Below are 17,789 nucleotides of genomic sequence, written 5' to 3' on the forward strand. Positions count from 1 at the left end.
GTATGTGTATATGTTTTTTTTATTTTTTTGTTTTTTTTTACAACTATCAACTTATTTTTACAGTACATAGTAATTATTCAAATATAGAGGAATTAAGTGTAAGTCAATTGTTTTAAATCACTTATATGTGGTCGTGGGCGTGTTGTTGCTATATCCCCAAAATTGCTATTCTGCCCACACACCTTTGGGAAAGCACACAGCGGACTCTAAAACCACCCGCAAAGCCAACTTAGTTTGTAGAGCGCAGTCAGTGCACAGGCTGCAATGGATTCCTGGAGACGGCCAGGACGCACAGCACGGCACCTCTCTCTACTAGGCCATTATTGTCAACAAATCTATAAGATTCTAATTTTCCTATAATCAGCAGAAGGGAGGGTGTTCAATTCCTTGTGTTAATTGTGTTTATATAAGATGATAGTCTATTCAAAGAAGAAAATGTGTGCGTCGTGCAATGCAATGCTCTTCAAAATACAGTCAGTTTTTAATTGAAAGTGATTAAGCAGGAAATAATGAACTGATTACAAAAATATAAAATTCTCTCTAATCAGTAACATGTAGGTGTTATGTCTATCAAATGTGGTTTTATTGAAAGGCAATCAATGTCCAGAGCTTAGAAACCAAACATTTGGGTGTATGTGTGATAAATGGAGAGCTGAAGAGGAGCTGAAGAGGTGTTGCCAGTATTTGCGAGAGAAATAAGCAACCAAGTCTATGAAAACAAGCCCAAAAGAAGCAACTATAATAGGCCACATGAGCACTTTAAACCTATATATGTTGTCCATTAAACAATGTGCATATGTATGTTGGCTATTTGAAAATAGACGATCTACAAGCTCACAACCGTTCCACCATTATTTACAAGCAACTTCAGTAAAAACAAGCCCAATGTGGCTTATAATAATCAGACCAGGCAACACTGCAGACAGGGATAAAGGAGAGCGTAAGATTGGATTTGGGATAATGGGTAGCACAGTCTTCTCTTAAAGGTAATGGCCTCTGGCACGGTGATTGTTTTTATCATTGTAACGCCCAAACCACACCTATGCACGATGTAACGGGTAGCGCAGGTGTTTTGCGGGTAAAGCAAGTGTCCCAGAATAGCAACTTTTGCAGAGGAACGCCACTTGCCTAGTCCTAAATCCCATATTTGGCTTTAGCAATTTCGACTTGGAATAGGGCCCATACTTTTTTAATTGTACACGTCAAGGTCAATGCCACACTTGATATTGTGTCACGTTGTCATTCTCTTTCTCTGAGGGAGAGGACATCACGTTGAGTGTGTTAAATGTACGTCTTACTTATCGACATTTTGTTGGTTATTGGCACCATGCTGAAGTTTATTTAACAGCCATTCAATACAATATCTGTCTATCTGTCCGTCCGTCCAATACATTACCAATACTTAGTTCCCAAGAGGCCTGTAAAAAGGAAGATTTTGTCTCAATGATGCGACTCATCTCTGGGAGTTGAATTAACACTCTTGGATTTTCACAGTGCTTGACCTTGTATTTTTGTGCATCAGAAGAACAAATCAGGGTGGTTTGGTCTTATATCAGCACTTTTTACGAGTCTCTAGCTTGTTTCTCGCCTCCCCTAGCGCCACAAATCAACAAGAGATGTGGTAAATAATCAGTCATCAGTGTGTATCCTCGCTGAACACCATGACTCATCACTCTGGGAGGCTCCCATCATGGACAGGTCAAACTACTACAACAACAACAGCAACAGCAGACAGGCAACAGCTTCAGGGAGCAGAGTCTCTAGACCAGTGGTTCTCAACATGTGGGTAGGCCCAAATAAATGGTGCATTTATATAGCACTTTTATCCAAAGCGCTTTACATAGATTGTGCATTACATTCACCCATTCACACACACATTCATGGCGGAGGAAACCATGCAAGGCACCAACCTGCTCATCGAGAGCAATTAGTGGTTCAGCGTCTTGCTCAAGGACACTTCGACACTGACTCTGGGGGAGCCCGGGATCGAACTGGGAACGTTGCCGTTCCAGCCGCTCTACCGGCCACTAAACCCCTGAGCCACTGCCGCCCACATGATTTCGGAGGGGTCCCCAGGTGAGAGTAAAGTGACAATTTAAGGACTTTTAAGACCGTTTTAATACCTAAAAAGAAAATAAATGAAATGAAATAAAAAAAAGACCATTACTGCATCAAAACTAATTATCAAACTATACTATAAAAACTGGTCAAACATTGGCCAAATTTGCCTCGCGTTGTGAGGCATTGTGAGCTTGAAGATCTGCTATTTTCACAATATTTATCTATGGAACCGAGTCAAACTAAATGTAATGCCTCAACAACTCCTTCAATTCCAAGTGCTTGTCAGGGTTGGGGGGTCCTCAATTCAAATATTATTTAGGGGGGTCGCGCTCTGAAAAGATTGAGAACCACTGCTCTTGACCAGTGTTCCCCAAACAGTGGTTCGGGACCCATGTTTGGGTCGCGTAGCAATTTTTGTGGGTCGCAAGTAAATATCCCCATTTTTTTATTTTTATTTAAAAATATATATAATTATATATTTCAAGAGATTTAAAAAAGTGAAAACAGAAGAAATCACAACTTTTCATTAATTAAAAACAATTCCAAACAATTCCAATATATAACATATTTCATAAGTAAAATCAGAAAATCTAATCATTTCCATCAATCAATAAGAAAAATGTTTAAGAAGTGGTGAAAATAGCAGATCTACAAGCTCACAATGCGGCGCGAAGCGATCAAATCTTTGTACATTTTCAATGTAGGTACATGGTACATTTTCTCAAGTACTGTACTGTAAAATGTTTAGGTATTTTTACTTTAGTGGAGCTAGTATTTCCAATTCTCTGTACTTTCACTTCTACTCCACTACATCTCAGAGGCAGATATTGTACTTTTACTCCACTACAATTATTTGAAAACTTTAGTTACTTTGCAGATATAAATTATTACTACAAGCTCACAACGTGTCGCATCGCGACGCGTTGTGAGCTTGTAGATCTGCTATTTTCCAACATTGTAGTACTTTTACTTTTGGTACTTTAAGTGTATGTCTCTGCTGTACAACAAAGCTTTTAGTTGGACGTGAGCACCTGATAAAACCTTACCAAGGAGAGATAATCTTCCAAGAGAGGGCTCTGGGGATATTCCCTCAAAAGAAACTTATTTTAGCTGCTTACAGCTGTGTATCTCTCTCTCTCTCTCGTGCATCATATTTGAATCGATATGCTATGTGTAAATATGTGTAGATAAGTTGTTGTCTCTTTTTTATTCTTTAACTTTTTTCCTTCACTTAACATAGTTGCCGTTGACAGATTGGAAAAAAATGTTCATGGTGTGTCTTCCTCGGCCTACTCACAGCATGCCCTAACAGTTTACCGCTGATTAGTCTATAGCGGTTTGCAAGATTGCAAGCTCTGAGCACGCAAGCTCTGAGCACGCAAGCTCTGAGCACGCACGCACGCACGCACGCACGCACGCACGCACGCACGCACGCACGCACGCACACACGCACACGCACACGCACACACACACACACACACACACACACACACACACACACATAATGATTTGTGTTGTTTCCTGTGTCTACCTAGTGAACATATCAAAATGAGTCTTTCTGACTGTGCCCCCACCCCAGTCAGTTCTTATCGTTGCTGTCAGGCAGCAACCTCTTATCTCCATATTTTACTTTGACTTTTTTTTTTGTCTTTTTTTTCCCGCAAATGAATGCCCCACATGATTATACTACAGCGTCACACAAAAGCATCGTGAATAGTAGATAGATACACAAGCTCGAAACACGGCAAGAAGCGACTCGCATTGAGCTTGTACATCTATCATGTTTCGAATCCTGAAAAATCTGCGTTTTTGGACGTACAAGGTTTACGCCTGACAGAGACGGTATATTTAGTTCATTGGGTTCTTCCGCAACAAAGGCTGACTCATTTAGTCCGGTGTGCTCTCGCTTCCAAGTGAATCTAAATAGGTATGAATGCCGGTCGGCCAAAAAAAAAAGAAGCCACGTCAAACAAGGCCATTAGTGCTGCCGAGCAACAGCACAGAGCCAATTAAAGAGAGCCAGTTGGCCAACAGTGACTCACTGGCATCCAACAAACAAAAGGCCTCTCTCGTGCTCAACATTTTTACACACTCTCCACTGAGTGTTGTGTAGTCTTTTTTCCTTTCATCTCCACTTTAACCTTGTCCTCTATCCCCCCCCCCCGCCTAATTTCCATAATCGTTTTATCATTGCTTGTCTTTCACTTTACAACTGAAGTACTATATAAAATATAGCCGTTTACTAAAACTAAATGATCCCACAATGTTGTAACCCCTTTTTCACCCGATGCCAATTATCTAAGTGATCCTGGGCGCTACACTCCCCACGCCAGCCTAGGGAGCCCAGAGCCTAGCTCATGCCTCCTTCAATGTATGAGAGCACCCTTGTCAGGTGACCTTCTTGTCACCTGACAGGGGGGAGTTTCCCCGGTTGGACGTAGTGCGTGGAAGGAACACGTTATTCCAACCAATTCCTTTCCCCTCCATCAGGCGCCCCGGCTGTCATGGGGGAGGCGGTATAGCGACCAGGATTACTACATGTTTTTGTGAGGGTAACTACCCTAGAGCCAAATTCCAAACCCGAAAATCTCGGCCACTCGCTCACTCCCACTCGGTCACTCCGACTTCAAACCGGAAGTAGTCAGGGTCCAATTATTCAGTTGCTTCTTGGAGGAGGCGAGTGGAGTCGAGTGGAGGAGCCGAGGAGGCTCTCCACTTCCGCATTTAGCGCGTACATCAAGTGTACGCTCGACCACTCTCCACAGCTCCTCCGCGGCAGACTTCCGCATCACGTGTACACGTTTTTAGTTTTTTTTTCCTCCGTGACGAATACATGGTCCTCCTCCACATGTGGTCACACAAACAATGCTTGAAACCCGAAACCATGCCGAAAACACCGGCTGCCTCCCCCTTCGCCCCCGCCGATCACTCGTTGCGCATCTCACACACACACACACACACACACACACACACACACACACACACACACACAGACACAGACACAGACACAGACACAGACACAGACACAGACACACGCACACACACACACACACACACACACACACACACACACACACACACACACACACACAGTGTAAATTAACTGAAAAGACGCAACAAGCCACTGGCTTTATTGCGTTGTATGATATAAAGTATAATACAATTATATATTGTGCACACTTATTCTGTCTCAAAAGCTGATAGTTCATTTCTCTCCGTGCATGCCTCAATGCAGTGCATGGACTACTATAAATTACTGTGACAAAGATTATGTTTAAAATAATGTATTGTATTTATATATAGACTGAATATAGGGTGACTATATTCTGAATTCCCCAAAAAGAGGACACTTTACGCTATTTAACTATAGCCGTACTCATTCAATTCTGAACCGATTCTTAAAATTTAAAATGCTCTATTAGCTGTGAAGGGTCTTCTTTCATGTCTATCAGTCATGATTTCGCTATCAAACAATATCAAGCAAAATCACAAAATCGTCTGAGTTGTTTTCTTTTTTCTTCGTCCCAGAAGTGGGGGGGATATCACCCAAACTTTCAAAACCCCGGACATTTGAAGGATTTTATAAAACCCCCCCTGACAGCCCCCCCAAAAAGGACATGTCCGGGTAAAAGAGGACGTATGGCCACCCTGCATGAATGATGTAATTCAGTGTCAGACATACTCTGTAATATTAGGTGGCTGTTATAAGCAACAGTGCCGTGCGGGACTGCTGCGGGGGTGGGGGGTCTGGGGACTGTACGAGCAAAAAGAGGGACGAGTCAGGATTTAATTCATAAATGTAAGTTTGCTCATCCTGGCACATTGATGAATTGTCTATTCTTATATTCTGTATTATTCTATACCTGCATATTATTCTATGCATGGATATTTTCATCCACGCCTCTGCTGCTCTGGTCCAGGCCAGCTGTTTGAGACGTCATAAGTGATCGCGGAATTTGCCGTCGCTTTGAAATGACGCTGAGTGCAGTCCGATCCTTTGAGGGCAACCGCTCGACCACTCCGTCCTCACAAATAATCCTCGGCTCCTCGCAGGGGCGGGGCTTAGGCGTGAGTGGAGGAAGCGAGGAGAGTGAGCGAGTGACCGAGCTTTGGGGAATGGAGTTTGGCTTAGGAGACACGGGGAGAACATGCAAACTCCACACAGAGTAGGCCCTTTCGCCAACCCCACCTAGGGTATGGGCGCTGATGACACGGAGGAGAAGACACACGTCCCCGCTGTGGGCTGGTTCTCATCTCTGTTGTCATGCTGTTCAACTCATTTCAAGTAGGCCTACACCATAGCCCTGTGAAACCATTATTTTCTTGGTGTTTCAACCCATATCAAGTACACCATAGCCCTGTGAAACCACTATTTTCTTGGTGTTTCAACCCATATCAAGTACACCTTGTCAGTTATTAGCTCTTTGAATGGGCGTCACGGCCATTCACTGTGCGTACAACGCGACACCCTCACTCTATGTGATTTCATACCCCCCACTTTTTGCAATAAACTTCTTTTTTAATGTATAATTTTTTTTGTGATAATAAATCGGTAAAATCAGGCAAAAATAAGAATTAAATAACATAACCCTAACCTAACCCTAAAACCGAAACAAAGTAACCAAAAACCGGAAAAAAACGAACAAAATCCGCCCGAAAAGTCCACCCCCCCACCTTCTGAGAGCCCGTGACGTCGCTGGACAGAGGGCGTGGCTTGGATGAGCGTGTCTGCTGGCAGTAAAGCATTCGTATTCCTCTACACGGTTCCTGTGCTTGAGACCAATTAGTTAATTAACATGATTGGATTTATGGGCCCACCATGCATGTCGGCTAAGCCACCTTATGGTTGTGATGTTCAAAACGTGTGAAATGCATGTAGCCTACAGTATGCACACACAAGAGCCCGAGAGAAACGAGAAAGATGTCAATACAAATGATGAAAACCTCTCTCTCTCTCTCTCTCTCTGATGGAAGGATCCTAAGATGAAAGCTCCAGTCAATACGAGATGCCAAGAAAACATAACGAGGATGAGTTACAGGCCACTTAATGCAAAACTGCAGCCACATCGATTGGCCCTCTGATGGCCGTGACAGGACGCTGTGTAGCCATTGATTAGGTGTAACTTAGCATTCACTGATCTACATATCATCTGCGTTCCTGCTCATCCTCGCTGCTGCACAGTACAGCACATATCACCACTGTGGAGTTCATGACTTTGTCTGGAAGTTAATATTTCATCACTGCTGTCCATATAAGCATTCCTCATAAACATATCATCACCATTCTTATATATATCACTACTGTACATATCACTCATATCTATTCATAATTATTCACATGAATGATATTACATCCTGTCTGCTATCAACAGAATCACTGATATTCAGCATTCAGTATACAGTAGGTACATTTACTGGTGTATGCAGTGTCTGCTTGCATGTCATTGTCTGCAGATAATGTATGTAAGGTTTCATATCAACATCCATCTGCCAATGGTCCATACTGATATGACATAGAGATATGGTCCATACTGTTATTAACCCATTTAGACCGGGAAATAATCTGCATCTGAATCTGTGTCATCTGTGTCAAAAATAGCAGATCTACAAGCTCATAGCGCGACACCGAGTGCTGTGCTATAAGCTTGTAGATCTTCCTTTTTTTTTTAATCATGAAAACTTGTATATTTGAATATATATATATATATATATATATATATATATATATATATATATATATATATATATATATATATATATATAAAAGATAAAAGATATTCCCTTAAAAAAATATGTATATTCAAATATTTGCACATAATGGTCAAGACTCAAAAAATAGCAGATCTACAAGCTCTATAAGATGGACAAAACGGTTACACGCATGCGTTCCCGGTTTGAATGGGTCAAATAGAGACAATTGTCCATACTGTTATTAAATAGAGATAATGGTCCATATTGTTGTGAAAACAGAGATGAGGAACGCAGGTCCAATGGTGTGAACAAGGTGGGGCGGGGGGGTGGAGGTGTGTGTGTGTGTGTGTGGTGGGGGGGGGGGAGTATTGAGCGTCATGGTTGGATGGTAGAATAACTGAGCCCAATCGATACAGCGTTCAGACATGGAGACTAATTGATTGGACAGGTGGACATGGGAGACTTGAATTAACGACGTCAAACATCGATGATTTCACATGCGGCCCGGAACGTTTGTATGCAACAGTGGTGGAAAAAGTACTCAAATTCTTTACTTAAGTAAAAGTACCAATACTGTAATGTAGAAATACTCCGTTACAAGTAAAAGTACAAAAGTATTGGCATCAAAATGTACTTAAAGTACCAAAAGTAAAAGTACTAAAATATTTGAAAATAGCAGATCTACAAGATCACAATGCGTTGTGAATTGTACATCGGCTAATTTCAAATAGCTGAAGTGGTCAATGTATGTTTCATAATATAATAATTTAGATTTATATTATATTTATCTGAAAAGTAACTAGTAACTGACGTTTTCAAATAATTGTATTGGAGTAAAAGTACAATATTTGCCTCTGAGATGTAGTGGAGTAGAAGTAAAAGTACTGGAAATTGGAAGTACTCAAGTAAAGTACAAATACTTCAAAATTGTACCTAAGCACAGTACTTAAGTAAATGTACTCCGTTACTTTCCACCACTGGTATGCAATGAAGGACGCTGCATCATTTCATATCACTACAAAGAGGCCATTTTGTGGCGCACGAGAGCTTTGTGTAATGGTGTGAAAATGCATACAGTCATTTGGAGGTGTAGTGGATAAGGACCTCTTATCCAGATCCACTCAAAGCTGAGCTGCATGAGTGAAGATGATTGTTTTTTTATTAATTCAGAGCCGACGGACAATCTCACCGGATCGAAACGACGCCTGTGTGCTAACACACATATCATTTGAGTGCAGGAGAATCCAAGTGATATTGACATTGATAAACGATGAACAATGTAGATTTCGAATAGTCTACGGTGCATATTATAGTGTAGTATTGGAAAGAATCTATATGTTCCATATATGCAACTATATGTAACCTATATGCTACATATAAGGATCATATATGCGCATATATGTGCATATATACCACATATATGCCTGGTATAAGCTCCATATAGGCTGCATATATCTCACATATAGGTCAAAATCAGGTGCATATATGTGCATATACAGGGTATATAGGTCTCCTATATAGCTTGTTTATACCCTCATATAGGTCATATATGTTAATACAAGCCATATAGGTCTCCTATATAGCTTCTTTATCCATATATAGGCACTATATGTTCATAATACAGGACATATCTTTCAGTGATCACTGTTTGAGTTCTTGGGATAATCTCACTAACATCTCTTTCAAAGAGTCTCAGCATGTCTATCTGATCACTAGTTGGGAGAAATATAATTATATACTTCATTAAGATAAAGCATATTAAACTTGAACTCAAAATGATTTCACTTGTGGGTCAGCAGTGAATTCTAATTTGTAGGTGATTATCAGTTATTAATTTTTTATTATTACAACTGCAGGTCACAGTTTATGAAAACCTGCAGATCCTGTCAGTCAGTTCGGTCCATTCCGTAACAAATCTAACATTACATTGCGGACCGTACTCTATATCTGACCAAGAAAGCATATTCTGACTATATCATATGATGTCATCAATATTAAGCCGATATTTGGCAATGTCCATATATGGCCAAGATAGAATTAATTTACAAATCAAGACTATCATCACCTGGAAATCCATTCATGAATATAACAACACTGTCCTCATCAAACCCTGCATATCCACACGTGGAGGCCACTGAATCATCACCTCCCAGATAGCAAAAGATATTAATTCAATGTTGGATTTTGGTCAGATTGGTTATTTTTGGTTGAGGTTGAAAAAGCTATGTTGATTCAATGTTTAAATACAGATACGATTTCAACATTTAAAAAAATGTCATTGAATCAATTTAGTATAGATGATGGTTTTTCAATGTTGAAATGCCCAACAATGAATTGACATTGTTTCAACGTGTAGTGCTGATATTGCACCCCCCCCCCCTCCCCCTCCCCTCCCCTCCTCCCCCTCCCCTCGCACCCCCTCCCCTCCTCCCCCTCCCCTCGCACCCCCTCCCCTGCGAGAGGGTAGTCGTCACAACTCGCGAGACTGGGACTTGAGTTTTTCAAAGGAAACATTGGCGCGAATTGAGGCTTGTTGACAATTCACAAATACTAGACAAACTGGTAAGTCCTTTACAATATAATGTATTATGCAATTCATATACCATCATCTGGCTGTCATCGTTTGACTAAATGTTAACTTGTGAATTATTACCGTGGCAACTACAGTGCAGACCTGAGCTTGTTAGCTAGCATGCTAGCTAATAATAGTTGACTGAAGTGAGTTCTTATGGGAATAGAATGTACTATCCCGTTCAGATACCATCACCCGACTCTCATCGTTTGACTAAATGTTATCTTTATGCTGTCCGGGGTTTGTAGCTTGTGTTAGTAAATAGCAATGCATGTTATTAAAGCAGCTAACATGCTAGCTAACGTTAGCCAGCCGTTTTGTTAGCATGTTTCGTGATTAAAATGTACTTTCATTTGTTTATCTGTGTGTATACAATAACAGATTATTAGCGTTTTTAACAGTTGTATAATCATTGTTGTAACCAGCACTACTGTGAAGCAGTTCGTTCATTTAATAGTGGTGAACTAACAAGGCAGAATGTATGGTGCTAACTCACTAGCTACTAGTGTTCCAATTCACTTTGCCGGAAGCACTTCCGGTCTAGACCGGATACGGAAACTACATCCGTGGTTGCATGTGTGTATGTGAAAATTTACCGGATATAGGAGGCGGGATCTAGAGCATAATAGAAACCAGGTTAGCTCATGGAAAAGGCTTAATACTTCGGGTAATATTTTTGCCATTTTAATGAAGGCACAGTTAAGCTTTTACTACACTAAAGCAATTTAGCCTGGTGATAAATGTGGAGAAACAGCTGTGGTGGAAGAAGTAATCAGATATTTTCCTTAAGTAAAAGTAGCAATACCATAATATAAAAATACTCTGTTAAAAGTAAAAGGCCTTGTGTTCAAAATGTTACTCGAGTTAAAGTACAAAAGTATTGGCATCAAAATATACTTAAAGTACCAAAAGTAAAATGTTTGAAAATAGCAGATCTACAAGCTCACAACGCGTCACGATGCAACATGTGGTGAGCTTGTAGATCTGCTATTTTCAAATGTCCTATGTATAAAATAGGGCTAAAGTGGTTAATGTAAGTTTTATAATAATTTATATATATATATATATATATATACATACGTGTGTGTGTGTGTGTGTGTGTGTGTGTGTGTGTGTGTGTGTGTGTGTGTAAAATATTTTGGAAGGACCTGATAAATTAATAATTTGGCTGATATATATATATATATTGTTTTGTGCATATATTTATTGAATTATTTGTTTCCCCCTAAATTTAAAGAGGACTGGAGAGGATTCACTGCAATACACAAGGCCTGGCCAAGTATAATAATTATAGCAGCACGGGCACCACCTCTTTTCTATTTAGACCTGTTGTAACCTATACGTTGTTATACCATTCAATCCGGGAGCCACCTCTGTGTCTCATTAGTTGTTGCTATATGTATGGCAACATAATGTTTTATTATTTTTTTTTGTAAAAATTTGAACGTTTTCAGAAAACTTAGGTTAGGTTTTAGGAGGTGTTTTTAGAATTGGCCTAAGTCAGATGAGCCAGAAAACAGCAGTGTGAAGCGATTTTTTTTTCAAGCCACCTAATTTTCCAGGTACAGTGGTGACACTGTCAGTTATGACACTAACTGCTACACCTACTTTAAGTATTGCCATGTATAATTCCACTTTTTATTAATTTATTAATACAGTGCTGCCAGAATCCAGCCAGTACCCTTCTGTACCAACACCAAATGCAAGCAGTGGTATGTCATTAATTACTAACATGGCAAAACCAAATGTAATTGCATGAAAGCTTTACAAGCATTTAGTTCAGGTTATGTGTTCAAAGGTTACAGCGTCCACTATTCATGTCTTGTGTTCCCTTCTTTTAGCCTCTGGAGGAAGCTGCTCGGAGGATAACCAGCCTAATAATGGTAAGTGAACCACTTCACACTACTACCTCAGGGTGGACAGATTGTAAATGTGCTTTAGATAGAATTCATAGTTCATGTTTTGTGTTCTCTCATTTTAGGCTTTGGTGGAAGCTTCTTGGCAGAGTTGGAGTCAATGGACCCCTGCAATCATGGTAAGTAGACTAATAGGCTAGATGATTCTCTCAGCCACTCTTAGTGTGTCTCCAGTCTGTTTCAATAGGTGGTGGTTGGATTTCTAGTCCTGCCTTACTGGAGACCATACACTGACTGGAAATGTTAGTTAAATGGGTGGAAATGTAAAGTTGAGTGCATATATGAATTCAGTGTCTCACTATTTTGCAAGGATCTGTTAATGTTGGCACGATATTATATGAGAACTTGTATTTTACAGTGACTAATTAGGGCTATTTTAATCCATTTCAAGAGGGAACCACACTGGACAAGTAAGGAATGGTATGTCTGTTGTCCCTGTGTCAACAAGAGCCTTTTTATACATTTGTGATTATTTTATTAGCCATTACTAAACAGTTGCTGTGCCTTGGCTATTGTGCCATGACATACTGTAACTTATTAAAGACTGACATATTTGAACTTATAGCTCCTGCTACTCTAAACATTAAAACATACAGTCTTGATAAATTGCATACAAGCTTTTTTAAATATTTTAATTGTCCTCTTTTTAGACTTCGCTGGCAATCATCACCCCCAAGGCTATAAAGGTGAGTTAACTAACACATTCTCAAATCACTTTTTTTTTTTACCACCAGACATGCACTAGGTACACTTGCTAGTGTATATGGTGCTCATTGATAACTACTTTGATGGTGCTTATTTGCCTTATTTTGTTCTGTCTGTCTTTCTCTAGGAATGCCAATGTATAACTCCAGCCCCTACCACACTGTGCCATCAGAGAAAACAAGGAATAAGAAGAGGGCCTTCAAGGACACGCTGATGCAGGACTGCATGTTTGGTGAGTCAATCTGCACCTCAAAATACTAGGTTTACTACAGTGTATTTGGCAATTTTTATGATGGATATTTAATTGAATTAAGTATTTTAACTTTTATCTCAAGTAAATAAGAACAGATGCATTTTCCTCACCATGGAATGAGCCTGATGGAAAATGCATCCACTCTTAAAGAAGCACTTCACCCATTTCCAACCTTAACTTCATACAAGTGGTCCTCTGTAATGCTCACAATAAGATGGCACCATTTCTGTCTCAGAGGTGGTCTTTGCCTGTGGACAGTTCAGAAACCTGCCTACCAGTGACATCATTTCAAGCTAATGGACATTGAAAATGATGACCTGTCATGTCACTGGTAGGCAGGTTTCTGAGCTGTCCACTGCCCTCCTCTGAACAGAGTAGACATGAATGGTGGCATGTTTTACGAGCATTAGTGTGGATCAATTATATGACTATGGGGTTGAAAATGGGTGAAGTGCTCCTAAGGCCACCTGCCAGCTTTCTTATTTATCTTTATAACATTTTTTTTTTACTTTTTTCCCCAGCGGCTGCTCGTCAATTTGACCGAATTGCTATACAGGAATGCACTGCAGAAGTGGCTGCGTTCTGCACCTGAGAGGAATGGCGGGGTACCAAGGAAAGAAAGGCCATTGTCTTACGTCTAGTCCTTGACCACTTAGCAGTCTTGTGTGTTTATTTTTCAGAGTACAGACACTACTGGGAGGCGAACTGCAGTCCTCCGAACTGCAGGCCTTCCTACGATCCTTGGGGATGATGACACAGAGTTCTTCAAGACATGCTTTGTAAGTTGTCTCTAGTCCTGACTATTTCATTCCACACCACAGGATTCCCAATTTATTTTAACACTTGTTTTTGTTACTTTGATATATTTTAGTATTAGTATTACTTATCTTCCACTCAGCTTCATCAACACTTCTGTATAGCGCGTGCCAACGTGTCGTCACCACGGGGGGGTGAGGCATTGGGCGTGGCATCGGGCAATGTTAAGTCAACCTGGTTTTTACCCCTCAAAGATGTCCGCAGCTACCAAAAGACACTTGTTGACGCCCCCTTCAGGATTTTTGGCGCGCTCTATAGCTTCTTATTGTATGCACTGATGACCTATCTCTGAAAGGACCCTTTTAGTGGTATCTCCTGTCATTCCAAAGGGTCCAGTCGCAGCTCACTAGAGTCACCCCATGTGAAACCCAAATGCTTTCAAAAACTAAATGATAAAACAAATGTCATTTATCTATAGACACAGGTATCTGTACACCTTCACTTGTCTTAATGAGGGGATCTACTAATATTTCCTTTAAACTTTTATCCCACGATTTTGTAACCCTATTTTTTACACCCAGTGCCAATTGTCTATGTAATCCTGGGCACTACCTTCCCTCTGCCAACCTAGGGAGGCTAGGGCCGAGCTCATGCCTCCTTCAATGCATGAGAGCCAACTGACCTTCTTGTCACCTGACAGGGGAGAGTTTCCCTGGTTGGACGTAGCGCGTGGAAGGAACACGTTATTCCAACCAGTTCCCTTCCCCTCCATCAGGCGCCCCGGCTGGCCAGGGGGAGGCAGTATAGTGACCAGGATTACTGCATGTTTTTGTGAGGGTACCTACCCTAGGAGACACGGGGAGAACATGCAAACTCCACACAGAAAGGCCCTTTCGCCAACCCCACCTAGGGTATGGGCACTGATGACGCGGAGGAGAGAACACACCCCCAGCGCCCACAGCGTCCCCTGCGGGAATCGAACCCAGGACCTTCTAGCTGTGAGGCGACAGCACTACCGACTGTGCCACCGTGCCCCCCCTACTAATATTTCCTATAACTAATTAATGAAAGTCTAACACATCAATCTTCTTCTTCTTCTTGCGTATGTCATCAGATCCTCAGCTCCGTTGCAGCAAGCCAGTCCAGCGTCTCGTCATCCAGGTTCATCAGGCCTAGGTCGCCATGTGGTGGGCGGTGTTTCGGGCAGCTGGTCATGATGTGTTCCACTGTCTGGAGGGGGTCTCCAGGTTCACAGTGGGCACTGTCCGAGAGGCCCCACTGTTGCATTGCTGCCTCGACGGTCATGGCACGATGACCTGTGCCACGGCCTGCTGTTCTGATGGCTCCCACCATTCATCTGAACGGAGCTGGCGATCACGTATCCGCGTGCACCCCATCCCCTGCACTCCTCCACAGTCACCCAACACAAACACCAAGCATGACGAATGTCCACTACCATGGAGAGGGTCGTTCGATGGCGACAGACATCCTAGCGGTCAGCGAGCCCCGACCTGACCTGAAGGCAAGATGGGAGGAGGCCCAGAGCACCTCCCCATCGTTCGACGAACTGATGGACCAAGCGGACGTGCTGATGCACTACGGTATATTAATCACAACATGAACATTAGTATTCACTCTCAACAATATTCGGTGTCCGGAGCGCTCTGCTTGCTGCTGAAACATTGGTAATTCATATTGGTCTTATAACTTCTGTTATTGGTTAGGGATTCACATTTAATTGTAACTAAGATTAGGGATTCATTAATAAAACATCAATGATGAGTAACTTCTGTCTGTCTATTCTCTTGGGTCTGTGTCCTTCCTGAGCAATCCAAACGATCACGTTCAGAGGTTTTGCTACCAGATAACCAGCAGGTAACTTAGGATGTGGCCTCCAACAGCTCCCACCTGTGGGGGAATGATGCTCTATTCATATACTGTAGGTGGCCCAGCCATAACAGAAGTCATGTTGAAATTGTACTGGTATAATTACAAACTGGAGTAATTTAATTTAACCTGGTGGTCAAACTGGATGTCCATGTACTTCCCAAAGCGACTTGAGTTGTCATTCTTCAGGGTTTTGGCATTTCCAAAAGCCTGGCAGGGGAAAAGGAGTGTCCCGGAGCTTAATTTAATTTAATTTTATATCTTTATTTTTTATCCAGCTGTTTGACACTTTAAAAGCCATAATGTTTCATGTTTTCATATTATAACTTGTTTAAATAAAGTGTTAGAGTTCTACATTGGGGTTTCTATTGGATTTGATTAATGTGTACAAACTTATCACCTATTTCACCTATTTTATAGGTGATATAGGTATCATATAATTATGTTTCTTTGCATATATGTAGATATAGGTACATACAGGTCATATATGTACCTATATGTTACATACAGGTCATATGTACCTATATGTTACATACATAAAATTGGCACCTTTCCTATATGTATATGCACATATATGTACATATATGCACATATATGCACACATATATGCACATATATGTACATATACATATAGGAAAGGTGCCAATTTTATGTATGCGAACATATATGCGGTCCTATATTACAAACATATATGACGCATATAGGTTCTTTCCATGTGTGTGTGTGTGTGTGTGTGTGTGTGTGCGCGTACGAGCGCGTACGAGCTGGTGAAAAGTTCATACGATGTCATCACCAGTGGTGGAAAAAGTACTGCATTTTTTGACTTAAGTAAAAGTATCTCTGTTACAAGTAAAAGGCCTGTGTTCAAAATGTAAAATGGAAAAGTACAAAAGTATTGGCATCAAAATATATTAGATATAATAGAGTACCCAATGGCCGATCTACAAGCTCACACCCGTCACGATGCGACACGTTAGGAGCTTGTAGATCTGCTATTTTCAAATAGCCTATGTATAAAATAGGGTTAAAGTGGTTAATGTGTGTTTTATAATAATGTATATCTGCAAAGTAACTAGTAACTAAGTTTTCAAATAATTGTAGTGGAGTAAAAGTACAATATTTGTAGGTACTGTGAGATAGTGGAGTAGAAGTAAAAGTATTGAAAATGGGAAATACTCCAGTAAAGTAAAAGTTCCTCAAAAGTGTACTTAAGTACAGTACTTGAGTAAATGTACTTTGTTACTTTCCACCACTGGTCATCACTGATGGCAGTGTTTCTCAAGGTGTAGGTACTAAAGGAGGCACGTGAGAGATAGGGGGGATATTTACAAATTCATTTTAATGTTACGTTTAATGATAAAACGTTGACAGACTTTGTGTGAACCTGCTAATCTGTAAAGGGTTACACACCAAATAATAATACAAAAAAGAAAGTATGTCATTGAATAGAAAGCAACTTTTAACTGGACTTTTTGAAATGTCAAGGCCGCATTTTATGTCTTTGACTCCCTTTCCCTTTCTATGAGATATGAGTTATATTCTAGCGAAGTGAGAAAAAAGAAAATCCGCTGAATGTAGTGAATCAGGCTGGATCCAAGGCTATCATATGGTAGCTTTAGTGTTGAGAATTCATGATGAAGCGAACACTGAGGCCAACAACATGTGAGAACCACTGGCTTATGGCACAGGACCAAAACATGTCCTATTCACAGGCTGTGGGGTCTCTGGGCTGTTTGACAACAAGATGCGCTAGAGCCACCTGCATGAGGGCGCACGCACGTCCGTGTGTGTGCGTCTGTGCGTGTGTGTGCGTGCGTGCGTGCGTTTCTCTGTGTGTGTGTTAATGTGAACAGAGCATGGGGTCAGGGCAGTTCAGGACAAAATAAAGGCTCTCTCTCTCTCTCTGTCTCTCTCTCTCTCTCGGGTCAGATGGAGGTCTGACTCTCAC

The 17,789-nt window shown here is 41.0% G+C and overlaps 1 protein-coding gene across 1 annotated transcript in view; it reads left to right on the forward strand.

Annotated features, from left to right (window-relative positions):
- The window catches only part of LOC308075449 (uncharacterized protein), a 258,598-nt gene extending 244,790 nt beyond the window's left edge, over nt 1–13,808 (forward strand). The window contains exons 5-7 of the mRNA XM_080415336.1: nt 12,908–12,926; nt 13,073–13,177; nt 13,720–13,808. Of these exons, the coding sequence (XP_080271462.1) occupies nt 12,908–12,926; nt 13,073–13,177; nt 13,720–13,790 (195 nt within the window). The 3' untranslated portion in view covers nt 13,791–13,808. The remainder of the gene's footprint in view (nt 1–12,907; nt 12,927–13,072; nt 13,178–13,719) is intronic.
- The last annotated feature ends 3,981 nt before the right edge of the window (nt 13,809–17,789 follow it).

The sequence above is a fragment of the Gymnoscopelus braueri genome (genome assembly GCF_963280865.1).
Source record: "Gymnoscopelus braueri genome assembly, chromosome: 20".
Taxonomy (NCBI): domain Eukaryota; kingdom Metazoa; phylum Chordata; class Actinopteri; order Myctophiformes; family Myctophidae; genus Gymnoscopelus; species Gymnoscopelus braueri.